Source organism: Hyperolius riggenbachi, chromosome 5 (genome assembly GCF_040937935.1).
Source record: "Hyperolius riggenbachi isolate aHypRig1 chromosome 5, aHypRig1.pri, whole genome shotgun sequence".
Classification (NCBI taxonomy): domain Eukaryota; kingdom Metazoa; phylum Chordata; class Amphibia; order Anura; family Hyperoliidae; genus Hyperolius; species Hyperolius riggenbachi.
In genome coordinates this window covers 116497628-116514985 of record NC_090650.1, presented here as the reverse complement: position 1 = coordinate 116514985, position 17358 = coordinate 116497628, and the positions used below count along the sequence as shown (strand labels likewise).

At 44.8% G+C, this 17358-nt stretch overlaps 1 protein-coding gene across 1 annotated transcript in view; it reads left to right on the top strand.

Annotated features, from left to right (window-relative positions):
• NGLY1 (N-glycanase 1) overlaps positions 1-17358 on the top strand; it is a 68757-nt gene that overhangs the window by 9172 nt on the left and 42227 nt on the right. The window contains exons 3-7 of the mRNA XM_068236178.1: positions 36-236; positions 2487-2649; positions 10949-11168; positions 11340-11461; positions 14963-15108. Coding sequence (XP_068092279.1) covers positions 36-236; positions 2487-2649; positions 10949-11168; positions 11340-11461; positions 14963-15108 — 852 coding nt within the window. The remainder of the gene's footprint in view (positions 1-35; positions 237-2486; positions 2650-10948; positions 11169-11339; positions 11462-14962; positions 15109-17358) is intronic.

Here is a 17358-nt window from a genome sequence, read left to right as displayed (position 1 = left end):
CGAGCTTCACACGTGATGTAACTATTGTTTTCCAGGAAGAGACACATCTTGTGTTTCCTAAGAAAGCATCAGTGGAGAAACTGCGGAAGGTGAGAGACTGTATAGCATCGGAGAGGAACAAGCGGCTGGCAGGGTCAGACACACCAGTACCAGCTGCACCTAGTTCACCATTACCACCTAACCCCAACCTGTCAACCCGACCCCAGCACACAGCAGAAAATGCCTCCAACTTCATGGTAATGTGATAGACTTGTGTACAGAAATGGATCCGTACTCTGCAACCTACATATGTTGTATTAACCTGTAATAAGCTTTACCAATAGATCATTACTACATTTGTTAGCATTATAGGGACTCGGAGCACCTCTCATGGGCATACCTTTCAGACTCCGACCACTACTGCAAAGTACTTAAAGATACATACCTTTCTGTAGCTCGTGCTCTCCTATTTCATTTGATGCCTGAATCACCATTCTACTCCGAATAGTTTTTGTTTGATTTCAATTTAAAAATCCCGGCTGCCATCTTGGCTATGTTATAACTTTTGGGTCACCCCTGTCTTCTCTGTTAGAGAAGTGCATCACTGAATGAAGCAGGAAGAGGAAGTGACACGCATGGCCATTGCAAGAGGCTTCTCCAGAGGGGTCATACCACGACTTTGTTGTAAGTTGTCTGTCTTGAAGGCATGCCCATGAGAGGTGCTCGGAGTCATTTTATATAGTGGGTCCTTCCTACATGCAAAGCAAGTTACAGTCAACACCATTTGATGTAATTCCTTGTCCAGTTGTGGGTAGCAGCAAATACATCTGCAAAAGCATCAAAACTCTTGCATTCTCTTTATTTTTTTATGATTTTTGCTTTACGATTAGTCTTATTTCAAGATGTCATAATAACATTGTTGAAATACTCTATATTTTATTCATTTAACGGTGTGAAAACAACCTGTGAAAAAATTTTCTGCTTTTCCCTGGCAATGTGGGAATCATGGATTTATCAAATGAATTCCTGAAAGACATGAGTGTAGGATAACAGGAAAATGAAAGTAGCCAGTCTGTTACTAGAAACTGAAAGTATTCTGGTGATGGACAAGGCTAAATGCATACGTAAGAAATTAAAGGGAAGATCCACGGACTGTGATAAAAAAATAAAAATACAAATCCACTTACCTAGGGCTTCCACCAGCCCGTGGCAGGCAGGACGTTCCCTTGGCGCCGCTCCGAAGGCTCCCGGTCTTCTTCGGTGGCGCACCGACCTGGCCAGGCCGGCTTCCAGGTCGGGCTCTTTTGCGCTCCAAAATGCGCCTCATGGGGGCGCGCTGACGTCATCGGATGTCCTCCGGGCTGTACTGCACAGGCGCAGAACTACTGCGCATGCGCAGTACAGCCTGGAAGACGTCCGATGACGTCAGCGCGCACCAGTGAGACGCACGTTGAGCGCAGAAGAACCCGATCTGGAAGCCGGTCTGGCCAGGTTGGGTGCGCCACCAAAGAAGACTGGGAGCCTCCGGAGCGGCACCGAGGGCACGTCCTGGCTGCCGCGGGCTGAAGGAAGCCCCAGGTAAGTGGATTTGTATTTTTTAATTAGCGTGAACCTTCCCTTTAAGGAAGGAGCAAGTCCATTGCAGAGTATAAAAGTGGAAACTTAAATTGAGTGGGGGCTGCTGCATCCAAAAAATGAAATGAGAGAAAGGCAGAAAGAGAGAGGATCAGAGGGGCTGGTAATGTACTGATACATTTATGGTAATGTTGACAACCAATACTTTTCTACTGTATCTTGATATTTTTTTTATTTGAAGGCTGATTATAACCCTTTTCTGTGTCATTTTTGTATATTCTATGTATGTAACTATGGGAATATATTTTTACATAAAATGATTCTGGTCTAGCTGTTCTAATTATTTCCCTGAGGGGTAATGCTAGCCATACATCTAGCGATTGTGATTCAATCAACAACGTGATCAACTTTATTGGGGAATTGACTTCAGTATGGTTGATTGAAAGTCGACCAGCTAGTGACCCAAACACTACAAGCGATATCCTATGCGATTCACCTGCATGAAGGAGAACTCATAGCAGCAGCCATTTAGTCATGCGGCACTCGAAGAACGTCTTTGTGCACCAGACAGTGAAACATACCCAGGTGACAACCTGCCGTCTAATTGGACAGCAATATCACCTGATGCAGAATTGGATTAGAAGCCGGCAAATTACTGCTTGCTGGCTTCTACTGCATGTGGATGGGTGGTGCCAGCACTGCGGGACGCCGATATTTAAAGTTGCAGTGGGCCACATCTATAAGTTATACATTTTGTGTTTGGGGACCAGTGAAAAAGCCTCAGGGGGCCGCATTCGGCCCGGGGGCCGTAGTTTGAGGACCACTGCTCTAAGCTATTTCACTGGATAGTTTAAAAACTGAAATAGATTTAGTCAGTCTAGCAAAACCATAGCACAATGCATAGTTATTTATTTTATTTCTTTTTATTTCAGGCCTCTGAAATGAGATTTTTCCAGACGTTGCAGACAAATGCTCAACATGTACTAGTTTATGAACGTTCTGAACTTCAGCAGAAAGCTCGAGAATTGATTCCGGTATCAGATCTGAAAGCAAAAGCACAGGAGAGAATGCAACAAGCTCGAAGTCTTGACCCAGGTATCACATGCAATGGATGTGTGATTGTCAATGTCAGCTTATTACAAATGTGGTCATAACAGGAGGAATGTATAATCAGGCCTCAATTTTAACTCTTTATTTTCTTGCGTCAGCGTTCATTCTTCCACACCTCCCAAATGCAATTTCATTTATGCTGCAAGAAAAGTTAGGCAGTAGGTAAGTAGGAGTAGGTGTTCCATGATCTGTATCTCCCCAACTGGCAGGCCACAGGATCTTCTGAGAAGCAGCACTGTTGCATATTATATCTGTATCTGACAACTCCTGTTTGAAATTGGTTGAGTGTCTTCCAGGTTGACCAAGCTTTGTACATACGCTAGATGAAACTCAGCCGAGGCGGCCGATAATGACAGAGAATCCAGTGTGCGTACGATAGCCATGACACTTTGTCTGATCGAAAGATGGAGGGCCTTGATCTCCTCACTTACCCAGCCCATCACGTGACATCACTCCCGCGCCACTCGGCCCCCCTAATACACCAGAACACGGCGCTTGCTTGCAAGCCAGCGACATCTGCACAGCCTCAGCCCTGCAATGTGGCTATAGCAGTAGCAGCACCCACTGTGTAATTGAGCCTCGACAGGCGTACGTATGTTCTACCTGCTCTTTATTTGGGTGCAGGGAGAAGCTAAATGACGTCTCTCCCTGATGTAGGTAATATCAGGGAAAATATCAAATGTATTCCCCTACTAGTTTAATTATCAAGTATGCTAAAATCACATATATATAATCCCCTACTAATTACCAAAGTTTTTCTTTTGGGCATATAATTCTGGGTCCGGCTATTGCTGGCACCAGAATTACGGAGTTTTTTATTTTGCAATCCCGCATCGTGCGCAGCCTTAGCTGTAATTAACATTACAGTCTTTGGTGATGTCCAAATCAAGTGCAGAACGGGCATCAAAACCTCACCCAAAGCCTTACCCGCCCCATGAATAACAGTTATAGGCGATGCAGATATCGGTGGAGGGAGTATTTAGCGACGATGGTGGCACTGATATCAGTGCGGAGTAGGTTAGTGTTAGGCTTCGGTAGTATGGAAAGGGTTAAGTTAGGTGATAGTAAAATATTGCTATAAGGATCCCTCCTGTAGCAGGTCCTGTCGGTTGCAGTGGAGCTACAGTGGAGCTGCTTGCATTTGGTTGCTTAGTTTTGATTGCATTCGCAATAAGTCTCATTGCCATCTGCAGTCACTCTGTAGTTCAGAGTAGCTCAGGATGTTGTCATGAATCCAACCATGGCTTGCTACAGTTGAACTGCAGCCAGACAGCTATGGATTTCTTACATGCATCTTGTTTCATAATTTGGCATGCATTTGTAATGAGAGTCCTTCCTATTCACAGTCAGATCGACCAAAGGATAGATCCCTCTCTGATCGAATCTGATCAGAGAGGGATCGTATGGCTGCCTTTACTGCAAACAGATTGTGAATCGATTTAACAATTAAACCGATTCACAATCTGTGGAGCTGACGCCCCCCCGCATACATTACCTGATCCGGCTGGCGCGAGCTCCCCGGTCTCCGCTGTCTCTTCTCCGCTCTGGGCTCCAGGGCTACAGCTTCACTTTACTTCCTGCCGGGGGAAGTTTAAACATTAGAGGGCGCTCTATTGTTTAAACTTCCTGTCAGGACAGGAAGTAAGTGAAGCCAGCCGGAGCCCGCGCGGACAAGGGACAGCGGAGAGAGCAGGGACACGCGCCGGTGGAACAGGTAATGTATTGCTGCTAGTGTCGGACATTCGGACTATCGACACACTCCTGACCCGCTGGCGATCGAGCAAAATCTTCCGCACGGACGGTTCGATGGGAACGATCAATTGCGGACGGAAATCTATCATTCGGTCAGCATTTGCATAACGATTTCACAGCAGATTCGATCACAGTGATCAAATCTGCTGTATATCGGCGGGAAAATCGTTAAGTGTATGGGCCCCTTAACACAGGATTGCATGATTACCATTCAGCTGTGTGGGAAATTGCATGTCTGCTCTCATTGGCTGATGTCCATAGAAAAGCCTGCTCCTATTTCCACACCTTGCCCGTCATAGCGTTTAGCTTTGTCTTAGTTTATTGCTGGGTTCCTTGTGTGAAGTTCGAAAATAGTATTGCATTACCTTGCTTTGCCTGCTTGGACGTTCACTGCACCCACGGGGGGTACAGTGAAGTCTTTTCCTATCCTGACAGTTTGGAGACTGCCTTCACCACATTGGTGACTGGTAGGATTCTTGGTAGTCCTGTTGCTGTGGACTTAACTATAGGCTGCGGTTGCTATTAGTTACGCTCCTACTTGTTTGTCTTTTCCGTTTCAGTGTGGATGCTTGCTATCGCTGGGGCAGCGATTCGATTGGCAAACTGTAACGATCGGTGTAACACAGAGAGGATCTGATTACCGGTGATCTGCAGTATCACCGAGAATACCGATAAATACCCGATTATTGATGATCTGCAGTATCACCGATAATCAGATATATCTCTAACCTCTGGACACCAGGTAATATGAGTGTTATGTGCAACAGTAATACTTTGAGGAGAGCACCCGTATAGAGGGTGCAAGGCAGTAAAGGGTACTGCCCAGAGAACAGGCTCCTTCCAAAGGCCTGAGGCTCCCCAAGGGGCGGTGTCAGGCTGAGAGTGGGAAGGACCAGAGTGTGAGTGACACCAATGGAGGGATGTCACAAACAGACTGTGAACTATCTCTCGCTGGGGATATAGTTCTCGAGGTCGGGCAGGCCAGGTCGTCAACACACAGACAGATAAAGTACAGAGACAGGAGACAGATGCGGAATCTAAAGACTAGCAGAGTTTGGCAACAGAGTATCAGATATAGCGAAGTACCTAATCAGAGATCAGAAGAGTAGTCAGGAAAGCAGAAGGTCATAACAAATAATCAATAATGCCTAGACTTGGGTGTGAGCTCCTAGATCATCAACACCCCGGAACTGGTCTAGATAATAACACAGATGGTAACAGGATTCCTAGACTAAGGTGTGAGCTCCTTGGTCATCAACACCTTGGAAACTGGTCTAGATAATAACTCAGATAATAACACAGATAATAACAGGATTCCTAGACTAAGGTGTGAGCCCCTTGGTCATCAACACCTTGGAAACTGGTCTAGATAATAACACAGATACTGACAGAGGGTCTGAGTGCTACCACGTAGTGATCACAACGCCAGACACCAGAGAAATGACCAGCACCCAGTATATATACCCCAGCGCTCTCCAGCGCCACCCCTAAGTGCTGGACCAATGAAAACTGCTGGAATTGTCAGCTGACCGGCTTGGTCAGCTGACTCCCTTCTGACTGTCATAAAGGCTCTGCCTCTCCGCGCGTGTCCTCCTGAACCTGTGTGGACTATCAGTCCTAGCCACACCAGACATGTGTTGTAATGTTTCTGCTGTGTTGGATGCGGAACCAGCCGCACCGCTGTCCAAGCATGCGGCGGTTCCTCCGCATTCAGCAGTACTGTCAGAAATATGCCTATGCGTGCAAACATCCGCGTCTGACGCGGAATCCGCCGCCTTGTTCATAAGGCATGCGGCGGTTTCATCGCGCTCCGTCATGCCAGTGGATGCAGACCCACGCGCGCAACCTGCCGTGTTGGACGCGGAATCAGCCGCCTTGCTCTGAGTACCCGCGGCGGCTTTTCCGCGTTTTCTCACACAAACATTCCATCTGTCTGTCTGTTGTCTGTCCTTGTTGCTCAGTGTGGTGAACATCAGATGCTCGCACTGAGCAACCATTGTGTCTTGTACATTGTGGTGGTTATGGGAAGCTCAGAGCTGCGGTTGCTCTGAGCAATCTTATTCCCTTGTTCATAGCTCCTGGTGTGATCTGTGTAATCTCCTTTACAAGAGCATTCCGCTCTATTACCTAATATCACCCAGCTGCATAGTCTTGCTTGCTTTGGTGGTACTCTGGTTTTCTCGGCCTCGGTCGCTATATCTTGCACGTTAAGACTTGGGGGCAACCGAAGTCAGAAGACATATTCAGTGTCCTGTTGAAGCGGGGGCTTGTCTATAGGTGAAGACCCGAGCTCAGAGCTACGGCACTAGATTGGGGTATAGTGGCTGAAAGAAAACAGGAGGTCTGCCAGGCATTACAATTGCAGCTTTCCCGCTGCACCCTGTTTACATGTATGCATTAAAATGGCTTCTTAAAGTGATAAGTAATTCTACAGATGCAGTTTGCTAAAAGTATACTTAGGCAAAATTACCAGTTTTTAAATAGTATGCCTAATGGATTTTTAATTTAAAATAGTGATCAAAGGAATACAAATTACAGTTGTGTGTCATTTTCAGCATGCAATGATATTTTTAAATCTGTACTATTTCTAGCAGTTTTCGTTATTATCATCTGCTGTTTTGTCTTTGTATTATTATGTGACATTGTTTATTTTATTTAAAATTAAGAGCAAATTACAGACCTGAATCAATTTCAGTAATATGACAAAGTAGGAAATTAAGTCCTTTAGGGCTCGTTCCCACTATCGCGAATCTGCATGCGTCCAACGCATGCAGATCCGCACATGTGATGCAAGTGGATGGGCCTGTTTCCACTGTAGCGTTGTTGAGGTGCGTTTTTTTCAGCGTGAAAAAAACGCACAAAAGAGCCAACGATTTCGCCTGCGTCGGGAATCCGTGCGAATCGCCGCTAATGTATTTAATAGTAAAAACGCATGCGTTTGTTACATGCGTTTTTACCCGCGATTTCGCGTGCGATTTCGCACCTTTTTCAATTTTATTTAGCCCTGGCAGTGTCATGGTTAATTTCGCATGGCACCCTGCCATGCGAAATCGCATGCGAAATCGCGGGTAAAAACGCATGTGGAAACGCATCCGCATGCGTTTTTACAAGCGTCGGAATGCGGCCGAAATCGCGTCGCAACAGTGGAAACAAGCCCTTACTGAAAGCACTTACAGTCTAAACAGAGAGGGAACATTGGATAACATTACTGAAGGAGATGGTGGCAGGCAGAGGTGGAAGGTGTTTACTGTTTGGAAATGAAAAGTCAGTACATAGAGGAACATGTGTAGGCAATTGCCACTGTCGGGCATAAAATCAGAAAAACAATTCTTTATTTTTATCTGGTAAACAAGTAATAGGGATGCTAACCAGGCAATCCAAACGTTAAAATCACTATTATTTTTCTTGTTTATAAATGATCATTCCCCAGTTTACCTGACTCTTATTTGGTACACACAAACTTTGGTACACAAAAAGGAAGTTGCAGGGCATGCTGGGTTGTCCTTTTTTGCTGCTCTACTTCCCCTCAGACTTAACTAATGCAGCCTGATTGGTTGAAGCCTCTTTCCCTCCTGTTTTCCCCTCCCACACATCTGTTCCTCTCTGATTGGCCAATATTTCTCATGCTGAGAAAATGCACTTTCTATAGTGAAGGGTGGGCAAATCAGGCAGAGGAGACTAAGGAAGGAAATTACATCAATATTGGCTTAGCCACAGTTAATATGGGAAATGCTAAGCAGGATTTTCTCTTTTTTATACTGTAGAAAAATCACTAAAATCAAAACGTGGACAGTGCAATACATTTGTTATGTAAGTAGAGCAAGTATTTAACTACTTATATACAGTGGAGGAAATAATTATTTGACCCCTCACTGATTTTGTAAGTTTGTCCAATGACAAAGAAATGAAAAGTCTCAGAACAGTATCATTTCAATGGTAGGTTTATTTTAACAGTGGCAGATAGCACATCAAAAGGAAAATCGAACAAATAACCTTAAATAAAAGATAGCAACTGATTTGCATTTCATTGAGTGAAATAAGTTTTTGAACCCCTACCAACCATTAAAGAGAACCAGAGACGAAGCACCCTCATGTATTTTATTACATTTATCAGTGAGAACATGACAGTAAACACCTACCCTGCTTTTAGTTTCATTGTCATCTGCTTAATTAGTCTATTAGCAACTGTGATAAGAATCCACCGACTATTCAGTCGAGGTTTGACCTGGAATCATTATAGCTGAGTCACTCTTCTGTGATGTCTTTTCAAGCCCAAGCCTTTCCCTCTCCTGGCTTAGATTTCCTGCTTTGCATACTGAGAGCTGTGATGACATGGGAGGGGCTGCTCCTACTGAGAGAGAAGCTCTGTGGCTGCAATATGATCCCTGTGTGCTCTGTGTGCACTAGATACTGACTGCAGTTTCATTCCTATGAGAGACACTTCTTACAGTACATCATACCAAAATGAAAGCACACAGATGAGCCTTTCTCATATAGCCTAGATAGCAGCCTAGTCTCATATAGCATAGACAGCACATCCAGAACAACTCATATAACCCGGAAGGAGAAGAGATATGAGCCGGCGGCCATATTTGATTTTTCCTGGAGCAATAATGGATAAAAAACACTAAAAAAGGCACACCAGAGCGGCAAAATTATCAGGTAGAGCATTTATTCTTTACAAGCTATCAACTGATATGTTTATTTTGTGTGAAATGTTCATCTCTGGTTCCCTTTAAGAGTTCTGGCTTCCACAGAGTGGTTAGACACTTCTACTCAATTAGTCACCCTCATTAAGGACACCTGTCTTAACTAGTCACCTGTATAAAAGACACCTGTCCACAGAATCAATCAATCAAGCCTACTCCAAACTCTCCAACATGGGAAAGACCAAAGAGCTGTCCAAGGATGTCAGAGACAAAATTGTAGACCTGCACAAGGCTGGAATGGGCTACAAAACCATTAGCAAGAAGCTGGGAGAGAAGGTGACAACTGTTGGTGCGATTGTTCGAAAATGGAAGGAGCACAAAATGACCATCAATCGACCTCGCTCTGGGGCTCCACGCAAGATCTCACCTCGTGGGGTGTCAATGGTTCTGAGAAAGGTGAAAAAGCATCCTAGAACTACACGGGAGGAGTTAGTGAATGACCTCAAATTAGCAGGGACCACAGTCACCAAGAAAACCATTGGAAACACATTACACCGCAATGGATTAAAATCCTGCAGGGCTCGCAAGGTCCCCCTGCTCAAGAAGGCACATGTGCAGGCCCGTCTGAAGTTTGCCAATGAACACCTGAATGATTCTGTGAGTGACTGGGAGAAGGTGCTGTGGTCTGATGAGACCAAAATAGAGCTCTTTGGCATTAACTCAACTCGCTGTGTTTGGAGGAAGAAAAATGCTACCTTTGACCCCCAAAACACCGTCCCCACCGTCAAGCATGGGGGTGGAAACATTTTGCTTTGGGGGTGTTTTTCTGCTAAGGGCACAGGACAACTTAATCGCATTAACGGGAAAATGGACAGAGCCATGTATCGTGAAATCCTGAACGACAACCTCCTTCCCTCTGCCAGGAAACTGAAAATGGGTCGTGGATGGGTGTTCCAGCACGACAATGACCCAAAACATACAGCAAAGGCAACAAAGGAGTGGCTCAAGAAGAAGCACATTAAGGTCATGGAGTGGCCTAGTCAGTCTCCGGTCCTTAATCCAATAGAAAACCTATGGAGGGAGCTCAAGCTCAGAGTTGCACAGAGACAGCCTCGAAACCTTAGGGATTTAGAGATGATCTGCAAAGAGGAGTGGACCAACATTCCTCCTAAAATGTGTGCAAACTTGGTCATCAATTACAAGAAACGTTTGACCTCTGTGCTTGCAAACAAGGGTTTTTCCACTAAGTATTAAGTCTTTTATTGTTAGAGGGTTCAAAAACTTATTTCACTCAATGAAATGCAAATCAGTTGCTATCTTTTATTTAAGGTTATTTTTTCGATTTTCCTTTTAATGTGCTATCTGCCACTGTTAAAATAAACCTACCATTGAAATGATACTGTTCTGAGACTTTTCATTTCTTTGTCATTGGACAAACTTACAAAATCAGTGAGGGGTCAAATAATTATTTCCTCCACTGTATGTGTTGTTTTTTTTCTGAGATAGTATGACTGACAGCTCCTCTTTAAGGAGATAATTTCTCTTAATTGCAAATTTTTGTAAACGTATACCTACGCTATATTTGTAAAGTGTTGCACCACCCAAATGGCACCATTAATTATTGACTGTGACAGACACCTTCCAGTCCTTCAGAATGTACCTTCACCTTGTACGGTAGTTGTGTGCACACTGCTCCTCCTCCAGTGTGATGTTTGTTGCCCATGCAATCATTGGGCCCAAATTGACAGAGAAGGTTAAGTAGTGTTAATGCTGAATACCTTTAGAAGTGAGAACCAATTTATTTGGTTTCTAAATTTGAAACTGTTAAGGAATGTTGGTCTTAATTGATGCCTGAATTAAAGGAAAAATCTGTTCCTTTGTAGAGGTTACTGTGAATGAAGAGGATTTCCTTACACTAGAACTGTTACGGTGGTTTAAAGAAGACTTCTTCCATTGGGTAAACAGCCTGCCGTGCAGTCAGTGTGGTGGAGATACGGACTCTAAAGGATCTCTCAGCCCTACTGGAGATGATATCCGATGGGGAGCAAATCGAGTAGAAAATCATTACTGTAATAAATGTAACCACATCAACAGATTTCCAAGGTGAGGTCTACAGCTCCTCTACTACCTACTTCTGTCTATTACTTCAGCTGTAAAGCATTGTGTTTCATTTACATGCAGCTCTACACTGTAGCTACATCCATTCACCTGCTCAGTTTTCACAGCACCCTTTAAATAAATGTACAAACAATTTATACTCATTTGAATTCCTAGATACAATAATCCTGAGAAGCTGTTGGAGACCAGGCGGGGGCGCTGTGGAGAGTGGGCCAACTGCTTCACTCTGTGCTGCCGGGTTCTGGGGCTGGAAGCTAGATATGTGTGGGACGCTACAGGTTTGTTCTCCAGTTAATTCATTTTTCTACACAAAATATGTTAATAATACCTTTTCATAGAGCATATCTCATAAAACAAGTTACACCAGTCAGGTTAGTTAGTGTAGCCTGTATTATTTTTTCTATAGATACACAAAAGGGCAGGATCACACCTGTATGTGTGAAAATGTGCACATACTTTTGCACAGTTTTTTTTTTTTTTAATCTTATTTACAGTACATTATGTACGTTCATGTGCAGGAAAGTATTTGTTTTTTTTTCCTCAGCAGCTAATGTAAAAAATAAATGGGCCCAATCCAATTCAAGTTTTCACATCTTAACAATAAAATGCATTTAAAGCCACCAGCAAGCAAAAAAAAATACTAAGAATAATTTTGAAAAGTATTTTACACCTACTTTTTTGGCAATTTTCCAATGCTGAAAAGTTAGATTAAAGTGGACCTGAACTCTTGCACAGGACAGAAGGAAAACATAGAGTAATGCGCCCTGTATGTATTTAGAGAGTTTAGCCTGTCTAATTCCCCCTCACCTGTGCCTAATCACAAATTGTAATTTGATCCCTCAACTGTGTCAGCTGACTGCCACGGCAGAGAGGCTTTCATGAAAGCATAAGGGCTCGTTTCCACTATCGCGAATCTGCATGCGTCCAACGCATGCAGATCCGCACATGTAATACAAGTGGATGGGCCTGTTTCCACTGTAGCGTTGTTGAGGTGCGTTTTTTTCAGCGTGAAAAAAACGCACAAAAGAGCCAACGATTTCGCCTGCATCGGGAATCCGTGCGAATCGACGCTAATGTATTTAATAGTAAAAACGCATGCGTTTGTTACATGCGTTTTTACCCGCGATTTCGCGTGCGATTTCGCACCTTTTTCAATTTTATTTAGCCCTGGCAGTGTCATGGTTAATTTCGCATGGCACCCTGCCATGCGAAATCGCAGGCGAAATCGCGGGTAAAAACGCATGTGGAAACGCATCCGCATGCGTTTTTACAAGCGTCGGAATGCGGCCGAAATCGCGTCGCAACAGTGGAAACAAGCCCTCAGGGCTCGTTTCCACTATCGCGAATCTGCATGCGTCCAACGCATGCAGATTCGCACATGTAATGCAAGTGGATGGGCCTGTTTCCACTGTAGCGTTGTTGAGGTGCGTTTTTTTCAGCGGTGAAAAAACGCACAAAAGAGCCAACGAATTCGCCTGAGAGTGGAACGCATGCGAATCGCCGCTAATGTATTTAATAGGAAATTCGCATGCTGTTTTGGTATGCGAATTTTCATGCGAATTCGCATGCGAATTCGCATGAAATCAATGGAAAAGCACACCGGCATTGTCATGGTTAAATTCGCATGCATCATCATCCGTGCGAATTCGCATGCGAATTCGCATGAAAATTCGCATGCACACGCATGCAAAATTCGCATCTGCATGCGAATTTTGCCGCAGCGATTTCGCAACGCAATAGTGGAAACGAGCCCTAAAAGAGATACAAATCCTGCAACATATCTACAGTGTATCAACTGTAACAAAGAAATGTTTTTCTTTAAAGGTTCTTATGCTGTTGTCCTGCTTTTAGAACAGAGAGGACGTTCTGAGTTTAGGTCTGCTTCAACCTCCTAGGTGGTATGCCTGACACTGTGTCGAGCAAGAACATTTTGCTAAAAGTGGTATGCCCGACATAGTGTCGGGCATGCTGCCCAGAAGGTTTTCTGCCACGTTTCAAGAAAAATAGCTGTAACTGTCCCAGTACAGCTGCCCCAACCCCCCTGCCATCCCTGGAGCTGCCATCCCTCCAGTGCCAATCACATCACCTCCACCGCACAGCTCCGATCTTGTATGTTGGGAGCATCGGGCCTCGGCGATATGATGTCATGGGCGTCATGATGTCACGTTACCCAGTGCCGATACTCCCAACGTACAAGACTGGAGCTGTGTGGTGGAGGTGATGCGATCGGCGCAGGCTGAAGGCACGGTAAGTAAGTGACACAGTGCTGTGGATTGTGGGGAATTGGGGCACCTGGTTATACTCAAGGCACCTACACCAAGCCAGCTATAGTTGCCTATACACTGGAGGCACCTGGGGGAGGCATACTGGGGCTACTATAGCTGGCTGTACTAGGGCAATTTTACCTGGCTATAATGGAGGTACATATACCTGGTTAGCTATACCCGACTAGCTATACAGCAAGCACCTATACCTGGATACCTATACAGTGGGCAGCTACACCTGGCTAGTTATACAGCGGCACCTACACCTGGCTAGCTACACAGCGGGCACCTACACCTGGCTAGCTGTACAGTGGGCACCTATACCCGACTAGCTACACAGTGGGCGCCTATACCTGACTAGCTATACAGCGGGCACCTATACCTGGTTAGCTATACTTCTGGCACCTATATATCTGGCTACCTATACTGGGGCACCTATTCCTGGATATTTATATTGTGGGTACCTATACCTGGATACCTATACTGGGGGGCTAAATACCACATCGCAAATAACATTGTGAAGACAGAAGGGCAATATGTGGTGGCTGACGCAGGATGGGTAATGTATAAATGCACACACGGGGGTACATTTATACACTAAGAGGGCAGTAGGGGCGGATGCGGGGAGCTCTGCCAATTCCTGATTGATTTCAGCATGAAATTAATCAGAAATCAGCCTGATGTGTAAGGGCAGCCTACAGATCTCTCTAATCAGAGTCGATCATAGAGAGAGATTTTTCTTTTGGTTGAATCTGCCCATCATCGCTAGATGTATGGCTACCTTTATATTCATGTTAGTGCAGGTTAAGCAGCTGCAGCTTGTTGTGATCAGAGATTTTGGGGAGTAATAGATTTTGTGTTTCAAGCTTTTATTGAACTCAAAATACTAGACCCTTGATTGACACATTTTGGTTAGTTACAGGAAAAATGGTTATGAAAATTAACTGGATCACTTTTTGCACAAAAATCCAGCAGAAACTGAACGCCAGGGAGGCTAAACAAAAGATGAAGAATTATCTCCTAAGAAAAAGTGAAATGGATCCGGCCCAATGTGTGCATTGTCTGAACGTACTGCAACAGTTATTTCCCTGCTTGAGAAAATTTGAATTAGACTCGCACAAGCCCATTGAAATTACATGGGCTGTCAGTTCAAATGTGATTTTGTGTTATGGGCTTAGCTATAAATTTAAGACCCAAACTTTACCAGTGTCCTCAATGCCAGGGTGGCCCACAGGTTAGTGTGTGCTTCCTGGCCAGGAGTTTGTTAATATAGCTTTAAAATTGCTAAGTTGTGGGAGAAATAAAATGCCTTTTATGTTACATATTTTCTTCAAACAACACCGAAAGCACATTGTTATATTTAAATTAGAGGAGTAGGAGTCAGAGGTATCATAAATTGAGGAGTCAGAGTTGGAGTCGGATGAGTTTTGTATGGCCTCCTCAGCCCTGACGGTTGCCACTATATCCATTATTGAGAAATTAATGTAAGTCTGTGTATGTTTTTACATCCTGCAGATCATGTCTGGACTGAGGTGTTCTCTTCATCTCAAAACAGATGGCTTCACTGTGACCCGTGTGAAAATGCCTGTGACAAACCCCTCTTATATGAGGTGGGATGGGGAAAGAAGCTATCTTACGTCATTGCCTTTTCCAAAGATGAGGTTTGTAAACAGAAATGTTGCCATGGTAACAGATTATGGACAACTCCCATTCTTATGACTTTTGTGGAGATACTATAAAGTAACCCCATTGTTGTTGAGAAAAAGCTATTGTCTTCAGTAATAACTTTAGAAAGTATTCCAAGTTTTTAGCTTGCGTTGACGTGCATGTACAGTATTTTAACCACTTGCCGACCGCGCACTCATACCGCGCGTCGGCAAAGTGGCAGCTGCAGGCTAATTAATCAGGAAGCAGCCGCTCGCGCGAGCGGCTGCTTCCTGTCAATTCACGGCGGGGAGCTCCGTGAATAGCCTGCGGGCCGCCGATCGCGGCTCGCAGGCTAAATGTAAACACAGGCGGAAATAATCCGCTTTGTTTACTTTGTACGGCGCTGCTGCGCAGCAGCGCCGTAAGGCAGATCGGCGATCCCCGGCCAATCAGCGGCCGGGGATCGCCGCCATGTGACAGGGGACGTCCTGTCACAGGCTGCACAGGACGGATAGCGTCCTGTGCAGCCCCGATCACCAGGGGGCCAGGTAGGAGAGGGGGAAGCGGAATTTCGCCGCGGAGGGGGGCTTTGAGGTGCCCCCCCCCCCGCCAGCCACACGCAGGCAGGAGAGATCGGACCCCCCCCAGCACATCATCCCCCTAGTGGGGAAAAAAGGGGGGTGATCTGATCTCTCTGCCTGGTGTTTGATCTGTGCTGGGGCTGTAGAGCCCACCCAGCACAGATCACAGAATTCAACGCTGGTCCTTAAGGGGGGGTAAAGGGTGAGTCCTCAAGTGGTTAACAGGTTATTGCAGTAATCTCCCAACAGGAAGTCTTAAATGAATGTAGCCATCTGCTGTAATGGCTTGATTAGATCCAAATTTACAGAAACCAATAAAAGCCGATGTAAGTATAATTAATTAATACGTTAGGAGCCTGGATTATTATAATAAAACAGTGAAAGTGTTCAAACATGTCCCTGCCCGAAAAGCAAACATTTTTGTGCATGCACATTTTTGGACAATTTGTCTACATTTTAATACGTGTTTTTTTTTCTATAGTAGCTAATTGTCAATAAGAAAATGCACACAGTATGCAAAATTATGGTGCACTTGCAAAAATTGTATTTAAAGAGATCTGGGCATTGATTTACGGTACTAAAATATATAAAATTAGCTATCCTCTAAGCAAGGTTCTAAAACAGTGCGGGCCAGTGAAGTGTAACAAGCATTACCGGCCTTCAAGGCTGTCCACCCCCCCCCCCCCCCCCCCCTTCCCTATTTGTATGGGCTCCACCAACTTCTCCAGCTAGACCCACTGGTGCTGCAGTTTGAAGCAACAATCTAAGTGCTACACATTCCCAGCCACAGCAGTCGTTTTTCTGCACGCAAACCCTTGGACAATAAGCACAATTGTTTGCTGTCACAATCCGTGTTCTCCCCAGCGTCTTTTATACAGAGTGTCTTGCAGTAAATTTACAGGCGGTTCAGCGCAGCTCGGAATTGGGTCAGTCTCATAATACAGGTGAACTATCGAGAGTCACTCGTGAGGACAAAAAATGACACAAGGCCTCTGGGAGCCCGATATGGTGTAATATAGCCGGGTAATGGACACAGTAAAATAAATAGAGTAGTATACAGTACTCACAAGTGTAGGCTGCCACTCATACTAGCATGTGGGGAAATACCGTCTCCACTCAGCCTTTGGTAGGGGTATTTTGATTGCAGCTCCAGAAGAATTTCCACTCCACAAAAACACTGTGGGGTGGGTTTCCTAACTAGGGTAACTTAAGTAAAACTGTAAGGTACTAGGAGGCGCCCAAGCTCTTACAATTCGACTACTAGGCACGATTGCTGACCTGATTAAGCAGTTTCCACTGCAAAATATATACTGTGTGATATTCTGGGGGCTTTAACTCATTGGTAGAGTAGGTCAACAGCATCAAGGGTCACAACACACCAGCCAGTGAGTCTTTTTAGGGTAAAAATAAAAACAATCCAGCTTTATTGTCAGTCAAACAATGTCCATAAACAGCAACAAAATAAACCACTCTGGGTATGCAGTAATCACACTGTAGGCACAGCACAAAAATATACAGCCTTCTTCAGCCACACTGGCTTTTCAGTGACACCCTGCCACGGGCCTAATGGCAGTCCTGGTGCCACTCACCTTTTTCCAGGCTTCTCCTGGTTTACCAGTACTGGAGTCCAACTCCCCTCCAGCACTTCCGCATCAGCAGTTTCCCTGCAGCTACAGGCCTGGC